Raw genomic sequence first — 19081 nt, forward strand, 5'->3', positions numbered from 1 at the left:
TCCTTTTGTTTATATGCTAGGCAAGGGCCTGTCTCCTGTTAGCATTACTCTTCCCATTAGTTGCAAGAATTTTTGGGTGCAGGAAGTGATTCCCTGTTGCTGGACTTGCATTGACCACAATTTGTCTGACTGGGTTCCTTTCTCCTGTTACCATTGTCATCGTCGTTGTCATTATCATCATGGTCACCGATGCTGTCGTTTAAGAACAGGACTTAAGTCTGTAGCAGGCTAGCTTGGAATTCATTCTGTAGCTGAGGTCACCCAGACTCATGGATCCTTGTGATCACACCCGTGAGCCACCATGTCCCTTTCATGCTAACATTGGAACTGGAAAAGCCCTGCAATTTACACCCTGTAGTTCCAATCCTTGGGAGGCTAAGAGGAGAATCATAAGTTTGATTCCATCCTGAACTGCAAAGTCAGACTCTGACTCAAAAAACAAGGAAGTGGATTTAGTTGTGCAGTAGAATTATCACTTGTAACAAAAGTATCTTGTTCTACTGCTTGTTGTTGGACCTGAAGCCCCCACTTGGCTGGGAAGGGCTTGCTAGGGGGTCTTCCATTTCCTTCTGTTCTGTGGCCATCATGGTGTGTGTTTAAGTATGCACAGCACATCAGTTTTTACCTGTAGAGCAAGGAACCAAGTCCCCTGTGCCATCCTTGCTGCTTCAACGGGATGATGTACAACCAGCCCTGGGCCTCTCCTAGTGGGAGGAGTCAGGACTCAGCCATGTGCATCCCGCCTCAGAATCAAGCCTGACCCTGGAGAAGGGGGCACTTGGGGGAGGGAGCTCCCTCTTTGTGTCCCCAGGTGATTTCTGTGAGGGATGCACTGAACACTGATTATTTGTTTCCTATGTCCTGAACCCCTGTTGACAATGGCATTCCAGGAGGTCCCCAGCACAGCCTCTTCTTATGTGGAGAGTGCACTGAAGCCATTTTACCAGCTGCAGCATGGGCATGGGCACAAGGTGAAGGCAGCAATGATGAAGCACTGGGTGCAGGAAGCTCTGTCTGAGAGCACGCACAGGTAAGCTGCTGGCTCTTGGAGAGCTGCCTGTCTGCACCCTGGGCACGGGCTTGGCATGGCTTCCTCACCAACATAGCAAGCAATCACAGAACTGTCAGTGGGCAAGATGTGAACAGTCCCTTGGTCCAGTCCCTCCCTCACCCACCCCTCTTCCACCAGCAGTATAGTCAGGCTGTCCTCGGTTCTGTGAGTCCCCAACCCTGAACTCCAAGGGCATCGCTACTGTCCTCCATGCTCAGCTGTCCCTCCAGCTGCTTCCACTAGATGGGGACGGCTTTGGTGAGAAGAGGAAGTGCGTGTAGGCTGTGATCACAGCAGAAGGCCAGACAGGAACGGTTAACTGAATCTCTGCCTGGCTACCTCATGGCTAGTGGAATCACTTCTTGGCCCTTTGGTAGAGTGTTTGCCTAGCATTCTTACAGTCCTGGGTTCTATCCCAGCACTACAAAAGAGGGAAGAAGTATATTGCTTTATTTTGCTATTGATTTAATTATTAATCACCATTTTGCAGCTTGGTTTTTTTTTTCCCAAGTTCAGCCTCCGACTCCTACCTTGTGGGTCAGTTTAGAACCAACAGTGCCTAATCCTGTGGTTTTATAGGCATATAAAGTTCCAGTGCCAGACAGCCAGTTTGCTAACCAGGCGAGAAAGAGACCAATGTTAAAGTTATAGTAAAAGTTTGGGGGTAAGTGAGCCTCATTGAAAGATCCGCGCTACGTTTGTACTTTAAGAGGCAAACAGGCTGATTGGTGTTGGGATGTGCTGCAGAGGATCCTCCACCTGGGAAGGACCTGCCCTCCGTTGCTTGTGTTTAGAACTAGTGTTTTTATTTATTTGTACTTGGGGAGGCCAGGGGTCAGTTACCAGGGTCTTCTCCATTACTATCTTGTGCCCAAGGTACTTTGAAACTGTGTCTGACGTACTGAACTCAGTGAAGAAGATGGAGGAAAGCCTGAAGCGCCTCAAACAAGCCAGGAGAACCCCAGCCACCAACCCTGTCAGCTCTAGCGGAGGCATGAGTGATGACGACAAGATCCGACTGCAGCTGGCTCTGGATGTGGAGTTCCTGGGAGAACAGGTGCCAGCAGCTTAAGCCTGGCTCTGAGGGCCTGGCTGATCAAGACTAGGGTGTCACCTCCCTAGGGTTAACGATAGAAAAAAGTCAGGCCCAGCTTGCTGAGAAGGAGGATACATGCCAGGAAGTGGAAGAGAGAAAAGGTAGAGGGATCCAGAGCATCCCCTCCAGCTGTTAGCGTACCTGCCCTTGCTGCCCAGAGTCCCGAGCCAGCGGCTGGGCCTGCAACCTCTTGCCATGTGGTTGTCAAGTCGTAGTGGATGGCTGATGGCAACATGTAGACCTCCCTTGAGGGCGTGCAGTGATAGCTTCTGCCACCAAATTTACAGATGTAGGAAACTGCTATCTTGACAGTTTGGGTTTACACATAGCTTATTATCCCAGCATTCAGGAGGCTTAGGCAGGAGGATTGCCATGAGTTGGATTGGGAGACTATCTCAAAAAAGAGAGAGACAGACAGCCTGAAAGCAGCAGCTGCCTTGTTTATTTCATACAGTCTTCCCACAGGCAGGAGAGCTTGCTATAGGCGTGGCAGAGTGGGAAGCAGACGGAAGGGAGGCCGTGGGTCTCTGCTGCTGCTGCAGTGCTGCGCGCCGCCCAGCACACCCTGAGAAGGGTGCTGAGAATCAGGAGAGCTCGACAGTGTTGTGCAAAACTCTCCAGTAAAGAATCATTTTCTTTTTTTCTACACAAGGGCTTTTTTCTGCTAGCATTTTCTGAAGCCCACAGAAGAGACCGTCACCCTGGCCAGAGTCTAGTGTGGTGGGCTGAGATTCAGACATGTTAGTTTCTTAGAACAAGAAACATTTGACCCAAAACATATGGTTTTGCAATAAGCCAGTCCTTTGTTCTAACAGAAGATGTATCCCTCCTTCCTTTGGGAGCTCTTTCTACCTAATGAGGGCAGGGCAAATCGGGTTGTCCTGGTTTCAATGGGGACTTATTTTCCCAGTCAGATCTCGTCACGGTGACAGTTCATTCTCATGACCTTTGCAGATACAAAAGATGGGCTTGCAGACCAATGACATCAAGAGCTTCCCAGCCCTCGCAGAGCTTGTGCTTGCTGCCAGGGACCAGGCGACTACAGAACAGCCCTAGGCATCCTGGCAGGACCTGGAGTGGGGAAGAAAGCGACCCTTGTCCTCTGAGTCACTCAGCAACAACCTGCACCCCTGCCCAGTATATGTGGGCCTTCTTTCACCCAGAAAGAACCAAAAGCCTTTCCATTGTATGGAAGATAGTTTTTATGACATTTCAAGCTTTTTACTATAGTTTACTGAACAAATTGTTTTATTTTTATTGTAAATCTTAATGTAGACAATCTGATTTCTACAGTAGGATTGAAGTAAATATACAAGTGTGGCTGTACTGCCCTGCAGATGAAGCCCTGGGCGGCAGGGCATCAGTACAGTGAAGAAACACTGTCTCCAGCCCAGGAGGCACTGCCAGTCCTGGGCCTCCTCAGAGGCTACACAATGGCCATCTCATCTTGGCACTTAAGAATAGCACTTCTGATCTTACCTCTGTCAGGAGCCAAGTCGACAGCAAAGATTCATTTCCTAAATAAAGGAAGAGTCTTCTGCACATGTGTAAGTTATGAATTCAGTCCAAGTGGCCTTCATCACGCATGTCTTCAGCGACACAGTTCCCTTTGGCAGTTAGAAGGGTCCTGTCTGTGAGATCCCCTGCACAGAGTTCTGTCCCACACACAGACCAGTCAGCCCTGTCTGCTTGGTGGCTGTTACAGTGCATGGAATGGACATCTACCGAGGAGCCGTGCTGTCACTGGGTAGTCTAGAGGTCATAGCTGCACCTTGAACTCGCATTCTTCCATACCTATCCTTGTTCCCTGATGACTGTCCCTTGATCCCAGAAAGGAGAGAGCACTGTCCCCACCCCAACTCCAGTATTGCTATTTTCCTTCTACAGGAAGGTAGCCCAAGCCTGTCACTGAGATGACTGACAGGTGGGATTTGAAAGCAGAGTAAATACTCCAAACTCAAATAGCCAGTCCATGTAGTCACACATGCACACCGGCCTCAGCCCAGTGAGTCAGAGATCCATAGTGGGCCCTGGGGCCTAATCTCTTACCCTATTGGTTCTGACTCCAGACCATTGCATTCCAGCCTCCCTGCCATGTTTCTGCACTTGAGAGCAGGAGGATCAGGCCACAGTAAACAGTTTTAGACTTGTGTCTGGCTCCTCTGAAACAGCCCCCATGTTATTTTTCCTTAGTTTCCCTGTTGAGACTCAGTTTTAATTCGGTCAGGTTTAAAGTTAAAGTGATCCACTTCTCTAGCTCCCAGCATACACACTAAAACCCTTCTCCAGTGCAGTTCACTGTGGCCTGTCAGGACGAGGCCTGCCTGCAGCCCACCATCTCCTTCATTCGTGTCTCAACCTGCCTTCGGTGACCACAGATGTGTCGCTGGATGCAAAGAAATGATTCTGCTCTGGAGCAGAAGTTCAAAGTCAGTGTTGTTGCCTCCACTCTGAGGGCCTGTGGCTCCGACTGGAGGACCCCATGCTGTATGTCGCATGCTGCAGCCCATGGGGCACTGGGGTGGGATTGGAGCGAGCTGGCAAAGCTGCGAGAACTGCTCATGCTGAGGGCTACGGGTCTATGTTCAGCTCATAGCCTGTCCCCCACCAGGCACTGGTACCTCTGCTAAAGCAAAGAGCTGTGGGGTGTTGGATACTGTGCCAGCCCATGGTCCTGGTGTGGTGCACTGACGACGAGGAGGAGGTGACGTGGGGACCCCAGTCACATGGGACAGCCTGAACATCTGAGGCAGCCTACGTGGCCCTGGCACCTCTGAGCCTTGTGCCAGCCCTGTGATTGCCTCGTCGGGGATTCCCATGCTGGAGTGGGGCACTAGATATACTCTAGAAGAGCCTGCGCTGCTGTAGGGGAGAATAGCCTTCATGAACTCCTGATTTTGCTCCCTAAGGGACGCTCTCAGCCTGGGTATCAGTTCACCTCCGTTGTTTGCCATCTACTCCTGTGATGCTTCATCTTGTCTGCCCGATGGGATTTAGCATCAGCCAAGCAACCAGTGAGGGAAGTCTCTGGGTTGGGTTAAAAGATGTAGGAAGACCCACCTAAAAGTGGGCAGCAGCATCCCATGGCTAAGAAAGTGAGCTGAACTTCAGACTCAGTCCCTGTGTGTCCTAACTGGAAGGGACCAGCTGTCCTGTGCTCCTCCTGCCACACTGCCCTACCTCTCAGTTGTGTGTGTCCGGTGTCTGTCATAGCGATGAGACTCACCTCCGGACCTTTTCGACTGGGAGTTAATCTTACCTTAGCATTTCCTGTTCTGCACGCACAGGCCAGGGAGAAGAGGAGCTCCCTCCCCGTGCTGCCTGGCACAAGCAGTGGATGGCCTGGTTGGACTGGCCACATCCACAGGGTAAAACAGACAAGCTGCCATGGTGGTGTCGGAAGAGGGAGAGGAAAACCGAGACTCGAGACACAGTAGCTCTTCTGTCAAGATGGACCTTGGTCGCAGGAACGCACTCCACCTGTCCTTTCGTGTAGTCCCAACTCCAAACTCAGAAGCAGCCCTGTCTGAGAGCTTGGGCTACACCGCATCTACACCCGTGCGGTCACACACTCCAGCGTAGGCCAGAGAGGACATTCCAGACGCTAGCACACGATTTCTCACTGTGTGCACCATGGGTTCTACGGCTGTCCTTAGGCGCTCTCTGGCCTTTTTCTGTGGCTAACGTGCCGCATTGTTCACCTGCTTCCCTGTTTGTTCAGGGAGGAGGCAGTCGGCTACACACACCTGGAAGTTGTGGGTATAATCTGAAGGAGACAGGCAGAGAAGCCAGTAGACTGTGTCTATGGGGTAAAGAAAGTACCCTCTGCCTAGGTCCTCTCTTAGTGCTGCTTGGGGACAGAGCTCTCCTCTGCCACCTAACTGTCACACTTCAGCCTCTCCGTCAAGAGCTTCAGGAACGCTTTGCTTAGCCAAACTGACCTTGTGTGTTTCTCAGCAAAGTGGTATGGTGTTACACTAGTATGAATTCAGTATTTCAAAACGTGGTGCCATAGGTAAGAAAACATAGGATGGTGTAGAGACTCTGAAGGTCATGGTCTCACACTCAGTGAGCTAAATATGGGCCCAAAACAAGGGGACAATGTGCATTTTAATGTTAAAACCCATTTTTTGTTCTTGAGTAAAAAGAGGATGCTTTTTGGTTTCACAAACAGTTGTTTGGTCCAAATTCTTCCCAGAATGGTAGTCCTGTGCAGAGCAGTGGTCTGTGCTCAGTACCAGCTCCTGGCTTCCACCCCGGTCTCCAAACAAAGCCGCAGTCCAGGAGGCCAGTTCTGATGCTCATTGTTTATTCTCAGGCAGTGCGCTCTCCATGGAGATGGCCTCTGCCTTGCTGGGAGCAGTGATGGAAAGCCAGGGATGGCAGCACTGACTTTTGCCCAGGATAGCTCTCTGAAGCTAGCCTTGTTTCCATGGCAGCACATGAGACCTTGAAGGGCCCCTATGGCACCAGACCTCACAGCACGCTCTGAGGGTTACCCACTCTACCCAGAAAGTGCAGGGCGCCCGAGTCCCGCTCGTAGATGGCGAACAGGAACGGGGTGCTCAGGGTCACATCCAGTGCGTCAGGAGAGTCAGGCTGCTGGGCAGACTCAGCTGGCTGCTCCTCCTCGCCCGCTTTGAGTTCAAAGAGAATGCTGTTGAGAACCTGCAAAGCAGAGACAGCTCTCCTTCAGGATGGCTTGCAGGCCAGAGACTGCTGACCTGCCCCGAGGGAGGACACTGTCTAGCCTCTAAGTGGGCACTGGGCACCAGCACCCAGCTCCCGTAGAAGCTCCTGCTCAGCATGCCCCGTGTCCACATCTCCACCTACCGTCTTGATGTTGCTCTCCAATATTTGGCCAAGTGGCACCGTGGGATCGTGTTTTCTACAGTAATCCCTCTTTGTTTCCCAGCAGCTAGTCAACGCCCACAGTAGCGAGGCACACCCTCTGTTTTACATAGTTCCCTGTCTACTGAGTTGCTCCCCACAGGCACAATCAGGGCTTGGGGTCATTCCTCCCATCCTAATCTACTACAGTTTCTTGGAGGATGCAAGGCTGGACTGAGTAGGGACAGAGATGGACCTGGAGCTAGAGGTAGCAAGAGAGCTGAGTAAGAGACGGCTGTTCCACACGTCTCTGGAATGCCAACGGGCTCCAGCAATGCCTACAGGCAATGCCTCCAGGCCTTGTTCTTCCTTCCAGCCCTGCTGGTCTTGCCCACAGCTTCCTCCACATCGCCCTCCACTCCACTCTTCCTCCCCAGGACCCAGCCAGAGCAGCGCTCACCTCTCCCACTCTGGGGTTGGTATCACTAATCTTGCCCAGATTTGACTCAGCACCCAAGAGGGTGGACAGCTTGGCCTGGGCCAGCAGGTCCTGCAGGTTGTAGGATCCTCGGATTTCCAGCTGGGGTAGGGTCAGGCGGATGGCCCTGCGGAGAAATTGCTGTTAGGGTGTGGGGAGCGCCCATCCGTTTAGGAAAGAGGCGCTGAGCCCTCACCCAGTCAGCTCTGTCCTGAGTTAAAGCGGCCCCTTCTGGAAGGAGGCACATTAAGCCTCAGAAAGCCCCTCCCTGGTGTTGTGCAAACGGGAAACAGCTGCTGAGAGAGACTGGAGAGCTGCCTCCAGCTGTGCAGGAAGCTCAGAGATGAGAGCTTTCCTGAGCGGTCACCCATGCTCTAGTGGGCTCTTTGGTGATGCGCCCACACTCATGAATGGACTGAATGACCAAATTCAACTTAGAGGGACTTGTTCCTTTGGTCTGTAGTCAGTGCCCGATCTAGGGTGAACAGGTGTTTGCTTGTGTCTCCCCAGGAAGGGTCACACAATACAGGGCATACTTGCCCTGAGGAAATTCTAAAAATCAGCAGAAACCTTCACATGGCCCGAAATAGGAGGAGGATCTGAAGCATCTGTACTACAGAGAGCTTGCTGATGGTGGGCAGCTGTCTGCCCTTTGTTCTCGCTCTAGCTATACAACTGAGGCAGGGGAATTACCACAAATTCCAGACCCTCTCTAAAAACCAAAATACTAATAAGATAATGACCCTAGTGCTGGCTAGTTTAATGGCAACTTGACACAAGCTATTGTGGTCTGAGAGGAAGGAACCTCAATTGAGAAAATGCTTTCCCCAGATTAGGCTGTAGGCAAGGCTGCAGAGCATTTTCTTAATTAGTGTTGGATGTGGAAGGGCCCAGCCCGTTGTGGGTGGGTCCATCCCTGGGCTGGTGGCCCTGTGTTCTATAAGAAAAGCAGGCTGAGCAAGCCGTGAGGAGCAAGCAGCATCCCCCCGACTCCCAGGCCTCTGCATCAGCTCCTGCCCCTAGGCTCCTGGCCTGCTTGAGTTCCTGCCTTGGCTGCCCTCTGTGGACTGTGATTCAGGACATGAAAGTCAAGTAAACCCTTTCCTCCCCAAGTTGCTTCTGGTCATTGTCACAGCAATAGTAAACCTCAGACAGCCCTGGTTGGCTCATGGCCTCCCTGTGGAGGGAGGTAGTATCTGTCACATCGCAGATAACAGCTCCACAGCTCATGATAGCTTGATGGGGAAGGGGCAGACAGACATGGACAGATGGACGTGTGAGTAGACATGCCGTCCATTCAACTCCACTTTCCAAGGGTCCCACCCTGCCTACCGAGGAGGCAGGTTCTTTATCCGAGTCAGGAAGTCATGCTGGAAGACGAGGGCCTCCACCCTGTCTAGCTCTGAGACACAGTGGGGCTGGATCAGCAGCAGGGTGGCACTCTCACCCAGAGGTACGCGCGTCATCGAGAAGTTGTTCTGGGAGTCGCTCCAGTGCTGGAAGACGCCAGTGCCCGAGAGCATGGGGACAGACACCGAGGTGCTGTTGTCCACCCAGAACTCACGGAGGCCAGCCAGCTGGGAGAAGCCTTTCATCTTCCCTGAAAGCGAGACCAGGAGGACGGTTCAATGAGGGTGGAAGGGGAATCTAAGGCGGGTCTCTCCCACCCCGGCTCCTGCCTCAACTTCCCACCTGCTCTCCCTGCCCTGAGGCTGCACTGTCCTGGCCAGGAGACTTCATCCTCAGGTGCTATCTGACACCCTTTGGCAAATTCCAGCCACTTGAGCACCCCAGAGTGGCCCTGATGGTAGAAGAAAACAGAGCGCACACTAGTGTGGAATCTGAGGTCTCACACCTGTCACCTGCAGGGACTCAGTCTGCTCCTGCCTGGCCAGGCAAGCTCAGTCCAGATCCATTCTGGTTTGTCAACTCACTTTTTACAAACTCGGAGATTGTAGTCTGGGGAGGTGTCTCCACGGATAAACTACTTGTCCTACAAACATGATGACCTGGGCCTAGAGCCCCGAACCCTGCAATAGCCAGGCTAGGCAGTGCAGATCTATAATGCCAGCACTGGGGATGCGGAGATATGAGGGCCCCTAGAGCTCACTGGCCCATCTAGCTGAAATGGTAAACCCCAGGTTCGGGAAGAAACCGTCTCAAAAACTAAGCCACAGCTGAAGCCTTTGCCCTTCGGGAGTGCTCCTTTTTCAGTGGCAATCTTCCCAGGGCTCCTCACAGGGACTGTGCTCCGCTCCAGGGTCCTTTCTGACTTACAGAGTGTAGCCACCCTTCAGCAGCCTCGGGGTTGCCACCTTCCCCTAACATTCTGACCCTGCTCCTTTCCCAGTCTCAAAGGCAGGCCAAAGTCTTTCCCCATGTGAATCTATAGACTACAAACATATTGTCACAGTGGCCAAGCCATCGGGGCAATGAACCTTCTGCCTCCACTCCATGCTGGCATGTCTTTCTGCTGGCCACCATCAGTGCGCCCCTCTCCCAATAGCCACCAATTTGAAGATCTGGTACCCTTGCACATGTTCCCAGGAGAGCGTACCTGGACCATTGCATGCCTTTGTTTGGTACCCCCACCATACACACACACACACACACCCCTAAAGTGCTATCATGGTCACAGTGCTGACATCTTACGAATAAAATTGTCCTGCTCAGCCCACTGGAGTAGAAGCACGCCTCACAGAGTGTCGGTCTCTGAGCCCAGCCTGCCCCTCCACCTTACCCCCCGTGGTGATCCCCTGAGGCTTTGCAAGGACAATTGCCCTTGGCCTTCACCAGCCCTCCCTTCCACCTCACAGTTAGCACTATTCCCTGCAGGGATGCCTCAGGTATTTGCCCTTGGGGTCTCCATACTTGCTGAAGTTCAATAAGAAGCCTGAGGTCAGACTCTCTGTCCCCCTGAGACTCCTGTCCAGTCTTGCGAGTAGGAGGGGTTCACAGAATGAATAAACTTCCAAAACAGGGATCTGTGGGTAACTTCCTATGTGAGCGAGTAAGCTGGGTGTTCCTGCGTGGGTCAGCCACGCGAGTACTAGGCTTCTCAAGGCACAGGAACATGACCCAGCACAGAAGGGCTGCGGAGTAGGGAGGTGGGACTGTGCCATCTTGAGCCAGGTTTGCTTCCTGAGCCTCCAGGGCTTCGCCAGTAACGCAGAGACAGGAACCTGCCAACCCTGCCTATCTCACACGTGGACCATGGGATGCCATGGAAACCCAGATGCTACCTATGGCACAAGGGACTGACCCAAGAGTTTGCCTCACCTTGGAAGCGAACATAGGTGTTGAAAAGCAGGGTGCTGTCTTTGCTGCCTCCCTCCAGTGGCAAGTTCATCTTCCACCCTGTCACAGCCTTTATGAACCTGTTGATTTTCTCAGTGGCAAGACCTGGGTCGGTGGCTAAGTCCAGAGAGCGTGGGAAGATGGCAGGGGCAAAGGGGACCAGTCCCTGAACAAATGACTGCTTTAGGCGTAGGCCTGGGGCCGTGAAGAGGCCCACCACAGTGGACAATAGCAGAGGTGCCTGGCTGTTAGTTTCACCCTGGGTAACCAGCAGGCCCTGAATGGCCTGCAGAGCAGCAAGGACCTTGTGTCCATCCAGCCGGGAGGTACAGTCTCTATCCTTCACAGGGACACCCAACAGTACCTGCAGCTGGCTGGCCGTGGGGTCCAAAGACCCAAGGTAGAAAGAGACCAGGGTGCCAAAGAGAGCTGGAGGGGAGAGGACGGTCCCACTAGCCACGCCTCCTGCCTCACTCAGCATCTTGTACATGCGGAAGCCCATGAAATTGGCTATCATTGCAACCTGGGCGGCCCGCTGCTGATCCTCGGTGCCTAGCTTCTCAGTGGCCAGCACGAGCTGGTCGTGCAGGGTCTTCTCATCCACAGGGGAGGTCTTGGCCTGAATGGGCACAGGCGCAAATGTGGGATCTGGGGGTGTCTCTGCATCGGAGCTCTCCAGCTGGACACAGCTGCTCTTGCTGTAGAAGAGCAGATGGAAGGGGTGGATGTATACCCGGTCCCCAGCTGCCAGGCTGACCCAGGTCAGGATGCAGAAGCTGATGGCCTTCAGGCCCAGTCCTGTGGCAGTCATCGTTGATACGAGCGTTCGCTTCTGTGTGTCCTAGAATGACAGTATGTGAGAGTGGTAAGTGGTTATTTGGAGTCCTGAAGCCAAACCTTTAGCTGCTCTGGTATTTCCAGTGACCATGTGTAACATGCATTCTACAAGTAAATGGTCATGGCTGTTTTAGTTCATGGGACTACTGCTCTAGAAACGGGGCTTCCTCCTCACCCCCACATCAGGCCCCACTGTGTCTGCATCACTTATTTCCGCTGGGTACTTTGAGAGCATGATCTGAAGTTTTGCCATCTCTCTGCTGCTTCTATCTACCTCTTGCTATTAAGTCTTACTTGTGTTTGCTATGTACTTAATAACTCACTCAAAACTAAAAGCATGGCTGTCGTAGATGGCTCAGGAGAATCCACCCACAGCTGGAATCGTGGATAAGAAGGAATTGTCGTCAAAGATCCAGGGAAAACTCAGGATGGTCCATGTGGAAAACACATTGTCATTCATAGAATTGCTCCCCAGATCACATGCTACCACTCCCTCCTCTGGGGCCATGAAAAGTGGCTGGGGATGGAATCCAGGGCCCCTGGCCTGCCAGCTAAGTGCTGTACATCACATTCCATCCCAGATGGTTTACTTCTTTAGTTAGACAGGGTTTTATGTAGCCCCAGCTGGTCTTGAACTCACTATGTGTAGATTAGGATGACTGAAGTTCTGATCCTCCTGCCTCCACCTCTGAGTTCTTGCATTGCAGATATACTCCAGCACCCAGTTTCTAAGAGGCCTAGGAACCCACTCCAGGCTCTCATGAATACTGAGAGAGCATTCTACTAAATGAGCTACATCTCCGGCCTTCTTTTGTCTTTTCTTAAGTTGCCCTGACTAAACTTGAAATCATTCTGCATTCTGGGCAACCTTAAATTTCTGATCCTCCTGCTTCTGCCTCCCTAGTCACTGGGATCACAGGCATGCACCACCACTGCCTGGCATCTGGAGCACCTTTGGTTAGCATTCTAGACTGTGACCCAGCCCTCGTGACACAGTAGAACCAGTCATGCAGGTGACAATGGTTATGAGTTCATCCTGGAGAACTGTCTGCGGACAGCCAGCTAGCTTTGTGGAGCACACGTACCCACATGGGTGTATCCTTTGATTGGTCTTAGTGTCCGTGAGGGCCTAGCATGTAGCCAGAGTTGGGTGCCAAAGCCTTTCCCCAGCCCAGGTCTGTCTTCCACACTTGTCATAGGCAGGCTGGATCCTACAGTGACCGAAGAAGATCTACAATTGGCCTGCTCACCCAGGCTTGACTTCAGTGGTCCACGATGTGCCAGGAATCAATTCGTCAGCTGCCCAGATAGCTGTGGGGCATGGACAGTGCTTGGGGCCCTGCCCAGTCATTGACCAGGGAGTGGAGGCACTCAGTGAGCTGGATACCCTTTTCCCTTGAACCTCAGCCCTGATCCAACCTCGGCTATCATAGACAGTATATAGAGTTAGCCTGTGCTCCCAGAGGGAGGCTCCTGAGCTGGCTGAAAAACCAACATCGTATTCCTCGGCTCCTAGGGGGTGAATTCTGTCCATCACCCAGTTCTGACCATGTGGAGCATGTGTGCTTGTTTCAATAGGAACATCGTGCCGTGTGACCTTCTATCTCTTACCGTACTTGTCCATGAGCACCGCTGCTGGGCCTTGATGCCTCATCCCTGACTAGAGGTCACCCCTCTACTTCACCTTCATACTCTTCCACCTTCCATCGTCCAGGGTGCTCAACAAACTACCCCCGAGGTCCCTAGGTGAAAATCTTAAGCCACAGCGTTGTTCTGTGGAAGGTTCTGTAGACGTTTAGGGTGTTGGGCCTCTGGGAGGACCTGAGGTCAGCAGCAGTGTGCCATTAAGAGGCGTTGCAGGACCTCTGTATTTGTTTTTTCCTCTTTATTGGTTTTTCTTCTTAGCTACAAACAAGGGAGCACCTTGTTTGGCCAAATTCTCCTGCCATTGCTACCTGACACCCCCAGCAGGTCCAGAGCAATGGGCCTGTAACTCCAGCACCAGGAGCCAAAGCAAACCTTTCCCTTTATGAGTTAATGATCTCAGAATGCCACTATGGTGTTGCAAAGCTACGAGGTCACCCTTGCCTCCCACACTTGGGTCAGGTCACCTGCCTGGTCTGCACATAAAAAAATCTGACTGGGCTGCACAGACAGGCAAGTTCTCTTTGCTCTGCTTGGGTCATCCCGCTGGACAGGAGACCTTTGGCTTCTGACCCTCCAGTACCTTCTCCTGGCACACACATCTGGTTCCACCCACCATTCTCAAAGTCTTGTGGTTTGGGAAAGCAGAGTGGAAGGCTCTACCCGTGTGCCCCAGACCTTCCTATGCAGAAGAGTGTCTGCCCAGCTGTGCTATCATAAACCAAGGCACAGCAGGGCTGGGACTGGCCTCAGGCACCCACGTGGTAGGATGGGCCATGTGGGTGGGTGCAGCCCTTCCCATATTGCTGTTCTGTGAGTGGGTGCTTTCTAGAGAGCTGTGTCATAGCTGGTGTCCCAGGAAGGACGTCACTGCTGTTCTCAAGCAGAGCTGGCTATTGGTCTCAGCTGTAACCTGCTGCCATCCAAGTTCATCCAAAACCAGGTTGCATCAGGTTCTGAGATCAGAGGAGTTCTAGACCCCTTTCTATTCCCTCCCAAACAGGCATGTCCCTGTATCCCTGTCCTGTGGCTTCTCAGGGCTGTGTTGCCTGTCCTGTCGTTGACAGGGTACATGTTCAGTGCTGTCTTATGTCACCAGCTCATCCTCACCACTCCCCGCCTGCCCCACGCCACCAGGCTCCTCCCTCAGATCCTCCTTACCTAGAGCCACCAGGAGCATCCTGTATCTGCCACTGTGTATTTACTGTACGCCCCAGTGATCTGCCTTCCACATGAGCCTGAGTGCCAAGAGAACTCTTTGGTCTGCAGGTTAGCCCACCTTCCCAAGGTCATCCTGGGACAGGCAGATCCTCGATAAGCAGCTGTCAGGTAGAGTCACTAATGCCATTTTGTAGAGGAATAGACAAGTCTGGTGACCTAAACCAGGTCACAGGGAGAACTCAGACATGACCTTTGATTCCTGGAGTGGCATTTAAGTACAATGCACACTGCCTCTTAAAAGAACTAAGGACAAGGTTAAGGAGATGCTCCGCGACCAAGAGCCGTTCATTGCACAAGTATGAAAACCTGAGGTCAAGTCCCCCAAACCCTTGTAAAAATCAATCATGATCACATACACCTGTGACTCCAGGGGTGTGGCGGGCAGAGACAGGACACTCTCTGGGGTTACCAGCCTATCCCGCCTTCAGTGGGGGACTTTGACTCAAGAAACAGGGAGGAGAGTAGCAGTCAGGACACCCAATGTCCTCCTCTGGTCTCCATCTGTGTTCATGGGCTCCTGAACCCATTTCTCCACCATACACATATACACTCACTCACAAATACACAGACATAATACATACACCACACACATATACATACGCATATACCACATGCACATAAATACACACATATGTGGGGCTGAACATGGTGATACACTCAGGAAGCAGAGGCAGACAGAATTCTGTGAGTTCCAGGACAGTTAGAGATACAGAGTGAGACCCTGTCTCAAAAAACAAAACTCAACACACATACCCTACACAGTACACACACACATACCACATCAATGCAAGCATACCACACATACATCTCACACACACATATACATATAAATACACACACGTACACATGCACCACACACTAAAAAGAAAGAAGCTGCCTTTTTGCTTAGCCTGACGCTGTCAAAGCACTTCCACATTCCTGAGCCTGCCTAACATACTTGGCCTCAGGGAACCTCAGAGACATGAGGAGACCTGCTTACAGAGGGACAAGTTGAGGCTCCGCAGACACGGTGAGGAGCCAGATGTCACACGCCCCAGCACTGAGCCTGGTAGGGGCGCTGTTTGAGATGACCGTGAGACTTGCCTCTCCTTGCTGCTTGCAACTTGAACAATGACGTCTTGTTCTCCCTTCAAGCTGGAATAGGTCCCATGGACTTGGCCACCCTGGTGCTGGTTCTGTGCAAATCCCTCTGCCTTTGAGGACCCAGCTGGGCACACAGGAGGCAGAAGGTCTGGCTGTCCTGTCTGGCTGAAAACAAGCTATTCCCAGAGAGCCCAGAGCAAATGGTGAGCAGAGGCCAGCCTACCTGCATAGCTAGCCTTTTGGGAGAGGACACGCGGTCGGTGGTCATGTCTCCTGAAGCACCCACCACCACAGACTTCTGACTCCTCGCTCCAGAGCAAATGCCAGCCAGCCCTTTTCAGTGTCTCTGACCACATCCTCCCTCCTCTTCCCACCCACAGCTCAGCTACTGCCCAGCAGGACCCCGTGAAGGACCACAGAGGAACCAAGAGGGCCCTACTTACCTTTAACTTCAGTCCAGACAAGCACAGCTATCCCTGGTGAGCCGCACCAGCTTATTTAAGCTGGAAAGGGTGGAGGTGGATCTATTCCCAGGCTACTCTGTACAGAGGCAGGGGGAGGATCCAGGTCGGGAGGCCATGGGAATCCAGGCTTAGCCAAGATGGACCAAGGCCAGGGCGATGTTCCTTTGGTTCCCTTCCAGGAAGCCCTGGTGACAGATGAGCACCATGCAGAATGGACTGGCGTTGCGTCCAGTTACACATTTACCCTGGTTCCCGGGTCGGGGCCACAGTCACAGGACTGACTGGGCTGTGACAGCCTGAAGTCAGCCAGACAGGCCTTGGGGCTCAAACCCCTCGTGATGCATGTGGAGGCCTCTCAGGACCTGCCAGGAAGGGGCTCTCCTGCAGGGGAGTGAGCCTTACATCACCGGCTGCTCTCGGGACGTATGGCTTTGAACAGCGATCATTGCGGTAGTTGCCGGTTCTACACAGGAGCTTCTGACGTGCTGTGGGTCTACACCACCAGTAGGCAGTGCCTTCCGGAAACTTCTAGCACATCTGGAGAGGCTGGGAAATTTCATCTGTGGTGCAGCCATATTAAAACCAAATGTTCTGGGCCTGTGGACCAGAGCTGTCTCTTTCGGAGGGTGGAGGTTTTGGAGTGTCGCTGTGGATGAGGGCAGAGAAGGGCTGTGAAGACAAGATTTAAGAGGATGAGGCTGGGGACACCAAGGAAGGGTGACAACCTGGGAACGGACCCAGGGGGAGAGGGCCTGCCGGAGGGAGGGTTGCCTCATGCAGTCCGCCATAGAGGGTGACAGGCTTGCACTGTCACAACCACCCAGAACCTCAAGCCATCTCTTGACCTTGGCGTGGACACAGGCACAACCTACCTCCACCCAGATGGGGCCTGGAGGAGAAGGCAAAAGGGACGGGCAAGCAGGGCAGTCCCTGGTTCCGAAGGAAATGGATGCACAATACAGGGCTTGGTGGGGTCTGAGCCGCAGGGTTGGAGAGCAATCCTCCCTGGGTGTGGCTATAAAGTCTCAGTAGGAGCCTGACTACAGGAGGGAGACAAGCTGCGGCCATGGATTCCTGCAGTGTGAGGACTAAAGAAGCAAATTTCAGCAGCCCCGGGGGATAGGGAGGGAGCACAGGCTCAGGAAGGGCCAGCTGCGGACAGATCGTTCTGAGGAGTGTATGAATGCCTTAGTAGCTTTGGGGCTTAGCAGGGCTGGAGACCCAAGAGTAGAGTTCCTGAATGTACGCATGGAACGCACGGAAAGATCTTTCTTCCCAGTTCCTGACCCTAGGAGACTCGATCTTCAGATCTTTGAACATCTTTATTCCTTTTGTCCTTCATGAGATGTCCGGTAGCTGGAAGCTTCAAGGTCACTTCAGGATAGGGCTGGTGACCAGAGAATCTGGCCATGCAACCCAAAGGAACTTCCAGCCTCAGTCCCCTGCAAAGAGAGAAGAACTGAGATGGAGTTGACCAGTGATGGCAAGGATGTCACCAGTCCCGTATGCAGAGGAGTCTCACAAAAGACCCTACGCCCTGGGGTCTGGAGAACTTCCAAGATGAACGAGGACGAGGATGTTCCCAATGTGACCAGTTCTGTACTACAACTGGTCTGCCTCTTGCCCTTAGTAGCCCATTATGTGGTTATTTTCTGTGCGTCTCATTCTAAACCAGTCAACAGAGGTGACGTGGGTCTCTGGAGCACGCCTAGCCAATTGTGAAGCGTGAGGAGGCCCCGGACAAGCCTGGTGTGCAGCCACACTGTACTGAGAGTGGGTAGCCCTGGCTACTAAGGCTTTCTGAGCATGGGTGGTCTTCATGTCAGTCATCTCTGGCTCTTCATTGCCTTCATCCCAACTAATACAGGTAACAGGTGCATTTCACCCCAGTCAGTTAGACAACAGGGCTCCTGGGCCAAGCTTGCTGTGTCGGTTCTTTCTGGCTGCTCTGAGGGGCTACTGGGTGATCTGAAGTCCCCACAATGCCCTGTTCCTGCCCTCCTTAGGACAGAGGGTGACAGAGTGCAGAGCCCTCTCCGTCTGCATCCTAGGACCCTCGTGGCTAGTTTCACTCAGCTTCCCTCACCACACAGGCAGTTCACACCAAGTGTCCCCTCCATTCCCCCATGGTGTGTTCCAAACCTGCTTATGACCAAGAGTTTCTCTAAGTCTTGCATCCAGGCGTGCCGCTAGCCTTTGGCTTCTGCTCCTCCATACCCAGCTCGCTGCTGCCAGCATCTGCTCCACACCACGCCTGCAGATACTGCGGTGCTCCTAGCTCCAGGGTCTCTCTGTGGTTTATGAAGCTCATGAAACCACAGGCCCACTCTCAGAGCACACACAGCACACACATACGGCTCTCAACTGCTGGAGCTCCCTGCATCCCAAGGTCAGCGCATGTACAGGGGAGAGACTTGCACCAGAAGGAAATCAGATGTGCATTTTTTTGTCTTCAAGAATAGCTGTATGTGTTGTGAGTGTGTTTCTGTGTGCTTTGTACCCTTAGGCATATATGTATGATCGGTGCATGCATGCACTTCTATGATTTTTCATGTCAGTGTGCCTTGTGCATACTTTTCGTTTGGTGCTACATGTAGGTGGAGTTTTCCTATCCCACCCGCCTGCTCCCAAATAACCCGCAGCCACTTCCCAAATAACTGGCTCAGAGACTTAATATAAATTATAACTGTTTGGCCAATAGCTCAGGCTTGTTACCACCTAACTCTTACACTTAATTTAACCCACATTTTTCATCTATGTTTTGCCACAGCAAGGCATGCTCACCTTGCTCTCTCTGCCTCTGCCAGTGACTCTCTCACTGTGCCCCTCTTCATCCCAGTAGCCTCAGTTTGATTGTCCTGCTTAACTTTATCCTGCCTTGCCATGGACCAACCAGCTTCTTTATTAACCAGTAAGAATAATACATACTCACAGTGTACAGAAGGATTATTCCACAGCATTGTGTGCATATATGTATATCTGTGTGGTTTGCATGTGTGGTTTCTGCATACATATGTGTTTGTATATGACAAGGATATATGTTAACAGGGGCTTGAGAGTCAGGGCTATAGTGTATCTTT

General features: G+C 52.4%; 2 protein-coding genes across 4 annotated transcripts in view; one reads left to right on the forward strand and one right to left on the reverse strand.

The window, feature by feature from the left end:
* Cog2 (component of oligomeric golgi complex 2) overlaps positions 1 to 3689 on the forward strand; it is a 30856-nt gene extending 27167 nt beyond the window's left edge. For both annotated transcript variants that reach the window (XM_087900589.1, XM_048450218.3), the window contains 3 exons: positions 891 to 1030; positions 1928 to 2108; positions 3102 to 3689. In XM_087900589.1, the coding sequence (XP_087756715.1) occupies positions 891 to 1030; positions 1928 to 2108; positions 3102 to 3203 (423 nt within the window). In that variant the 3' untranslated portion in view covers positions 3204 to 3689. The remainder of the gene's footprint in view (positions 1 to 890; positions 1031 to 1927; positions 2109 to 3101) is intronic.
* Positions 3690 to 6239: 2550 nt separating this feature from the next.
* Positions 6240 to 16137, reverse strand: Agt (angiotensinogen). Of its 2 annotated transcripts, none has more exons than XM_048450219.3 (5): positions 15981 to 16137; positions 10735 to 11593; positions 8788 to 9055; positions 7438 to 7582; positions 6240 to 6815 (listed from the first exon to the last, which is right to left on the reverse strand). In XM_048450219.3, exons 2-5 carry the CDS (start codon positions 11561 to 11563, stop codon positions 6624 to 6626), a joined length of 1434 nt encoding a protein of 477 aa, XP_048306176.3. In that variant the 5' UTR covers positions 11564 to 11593; positions 15981 to 16137; the 3' UTR covers positions 6240 to 6623. The 2 variants fall into 2 exon arrangements, with proteins under 2 accessions (XP_048306176.3, XP_085538019.2); XM_085681893.2 differs by lacking the exon at positions 15981 to 16137 and adding an exon at positions 15761 to 15785.
* Positions 16138 to 19081: the final 2944 nt, after the last annotated feature.

This window comes from Myodes glareolus, chromosome 22 (assembly GCF_982192425.1).
Source record: "Myodes glareolus chromosome 22, mMyoGla1.1, whole genome shotgun sequence".
NCBI classification, from domain to species: Eukaryota; Metazoa; Chordata; class Mammalia; order Rodentia; family Cricetidae; genus Myodes; species Myodes glareolus.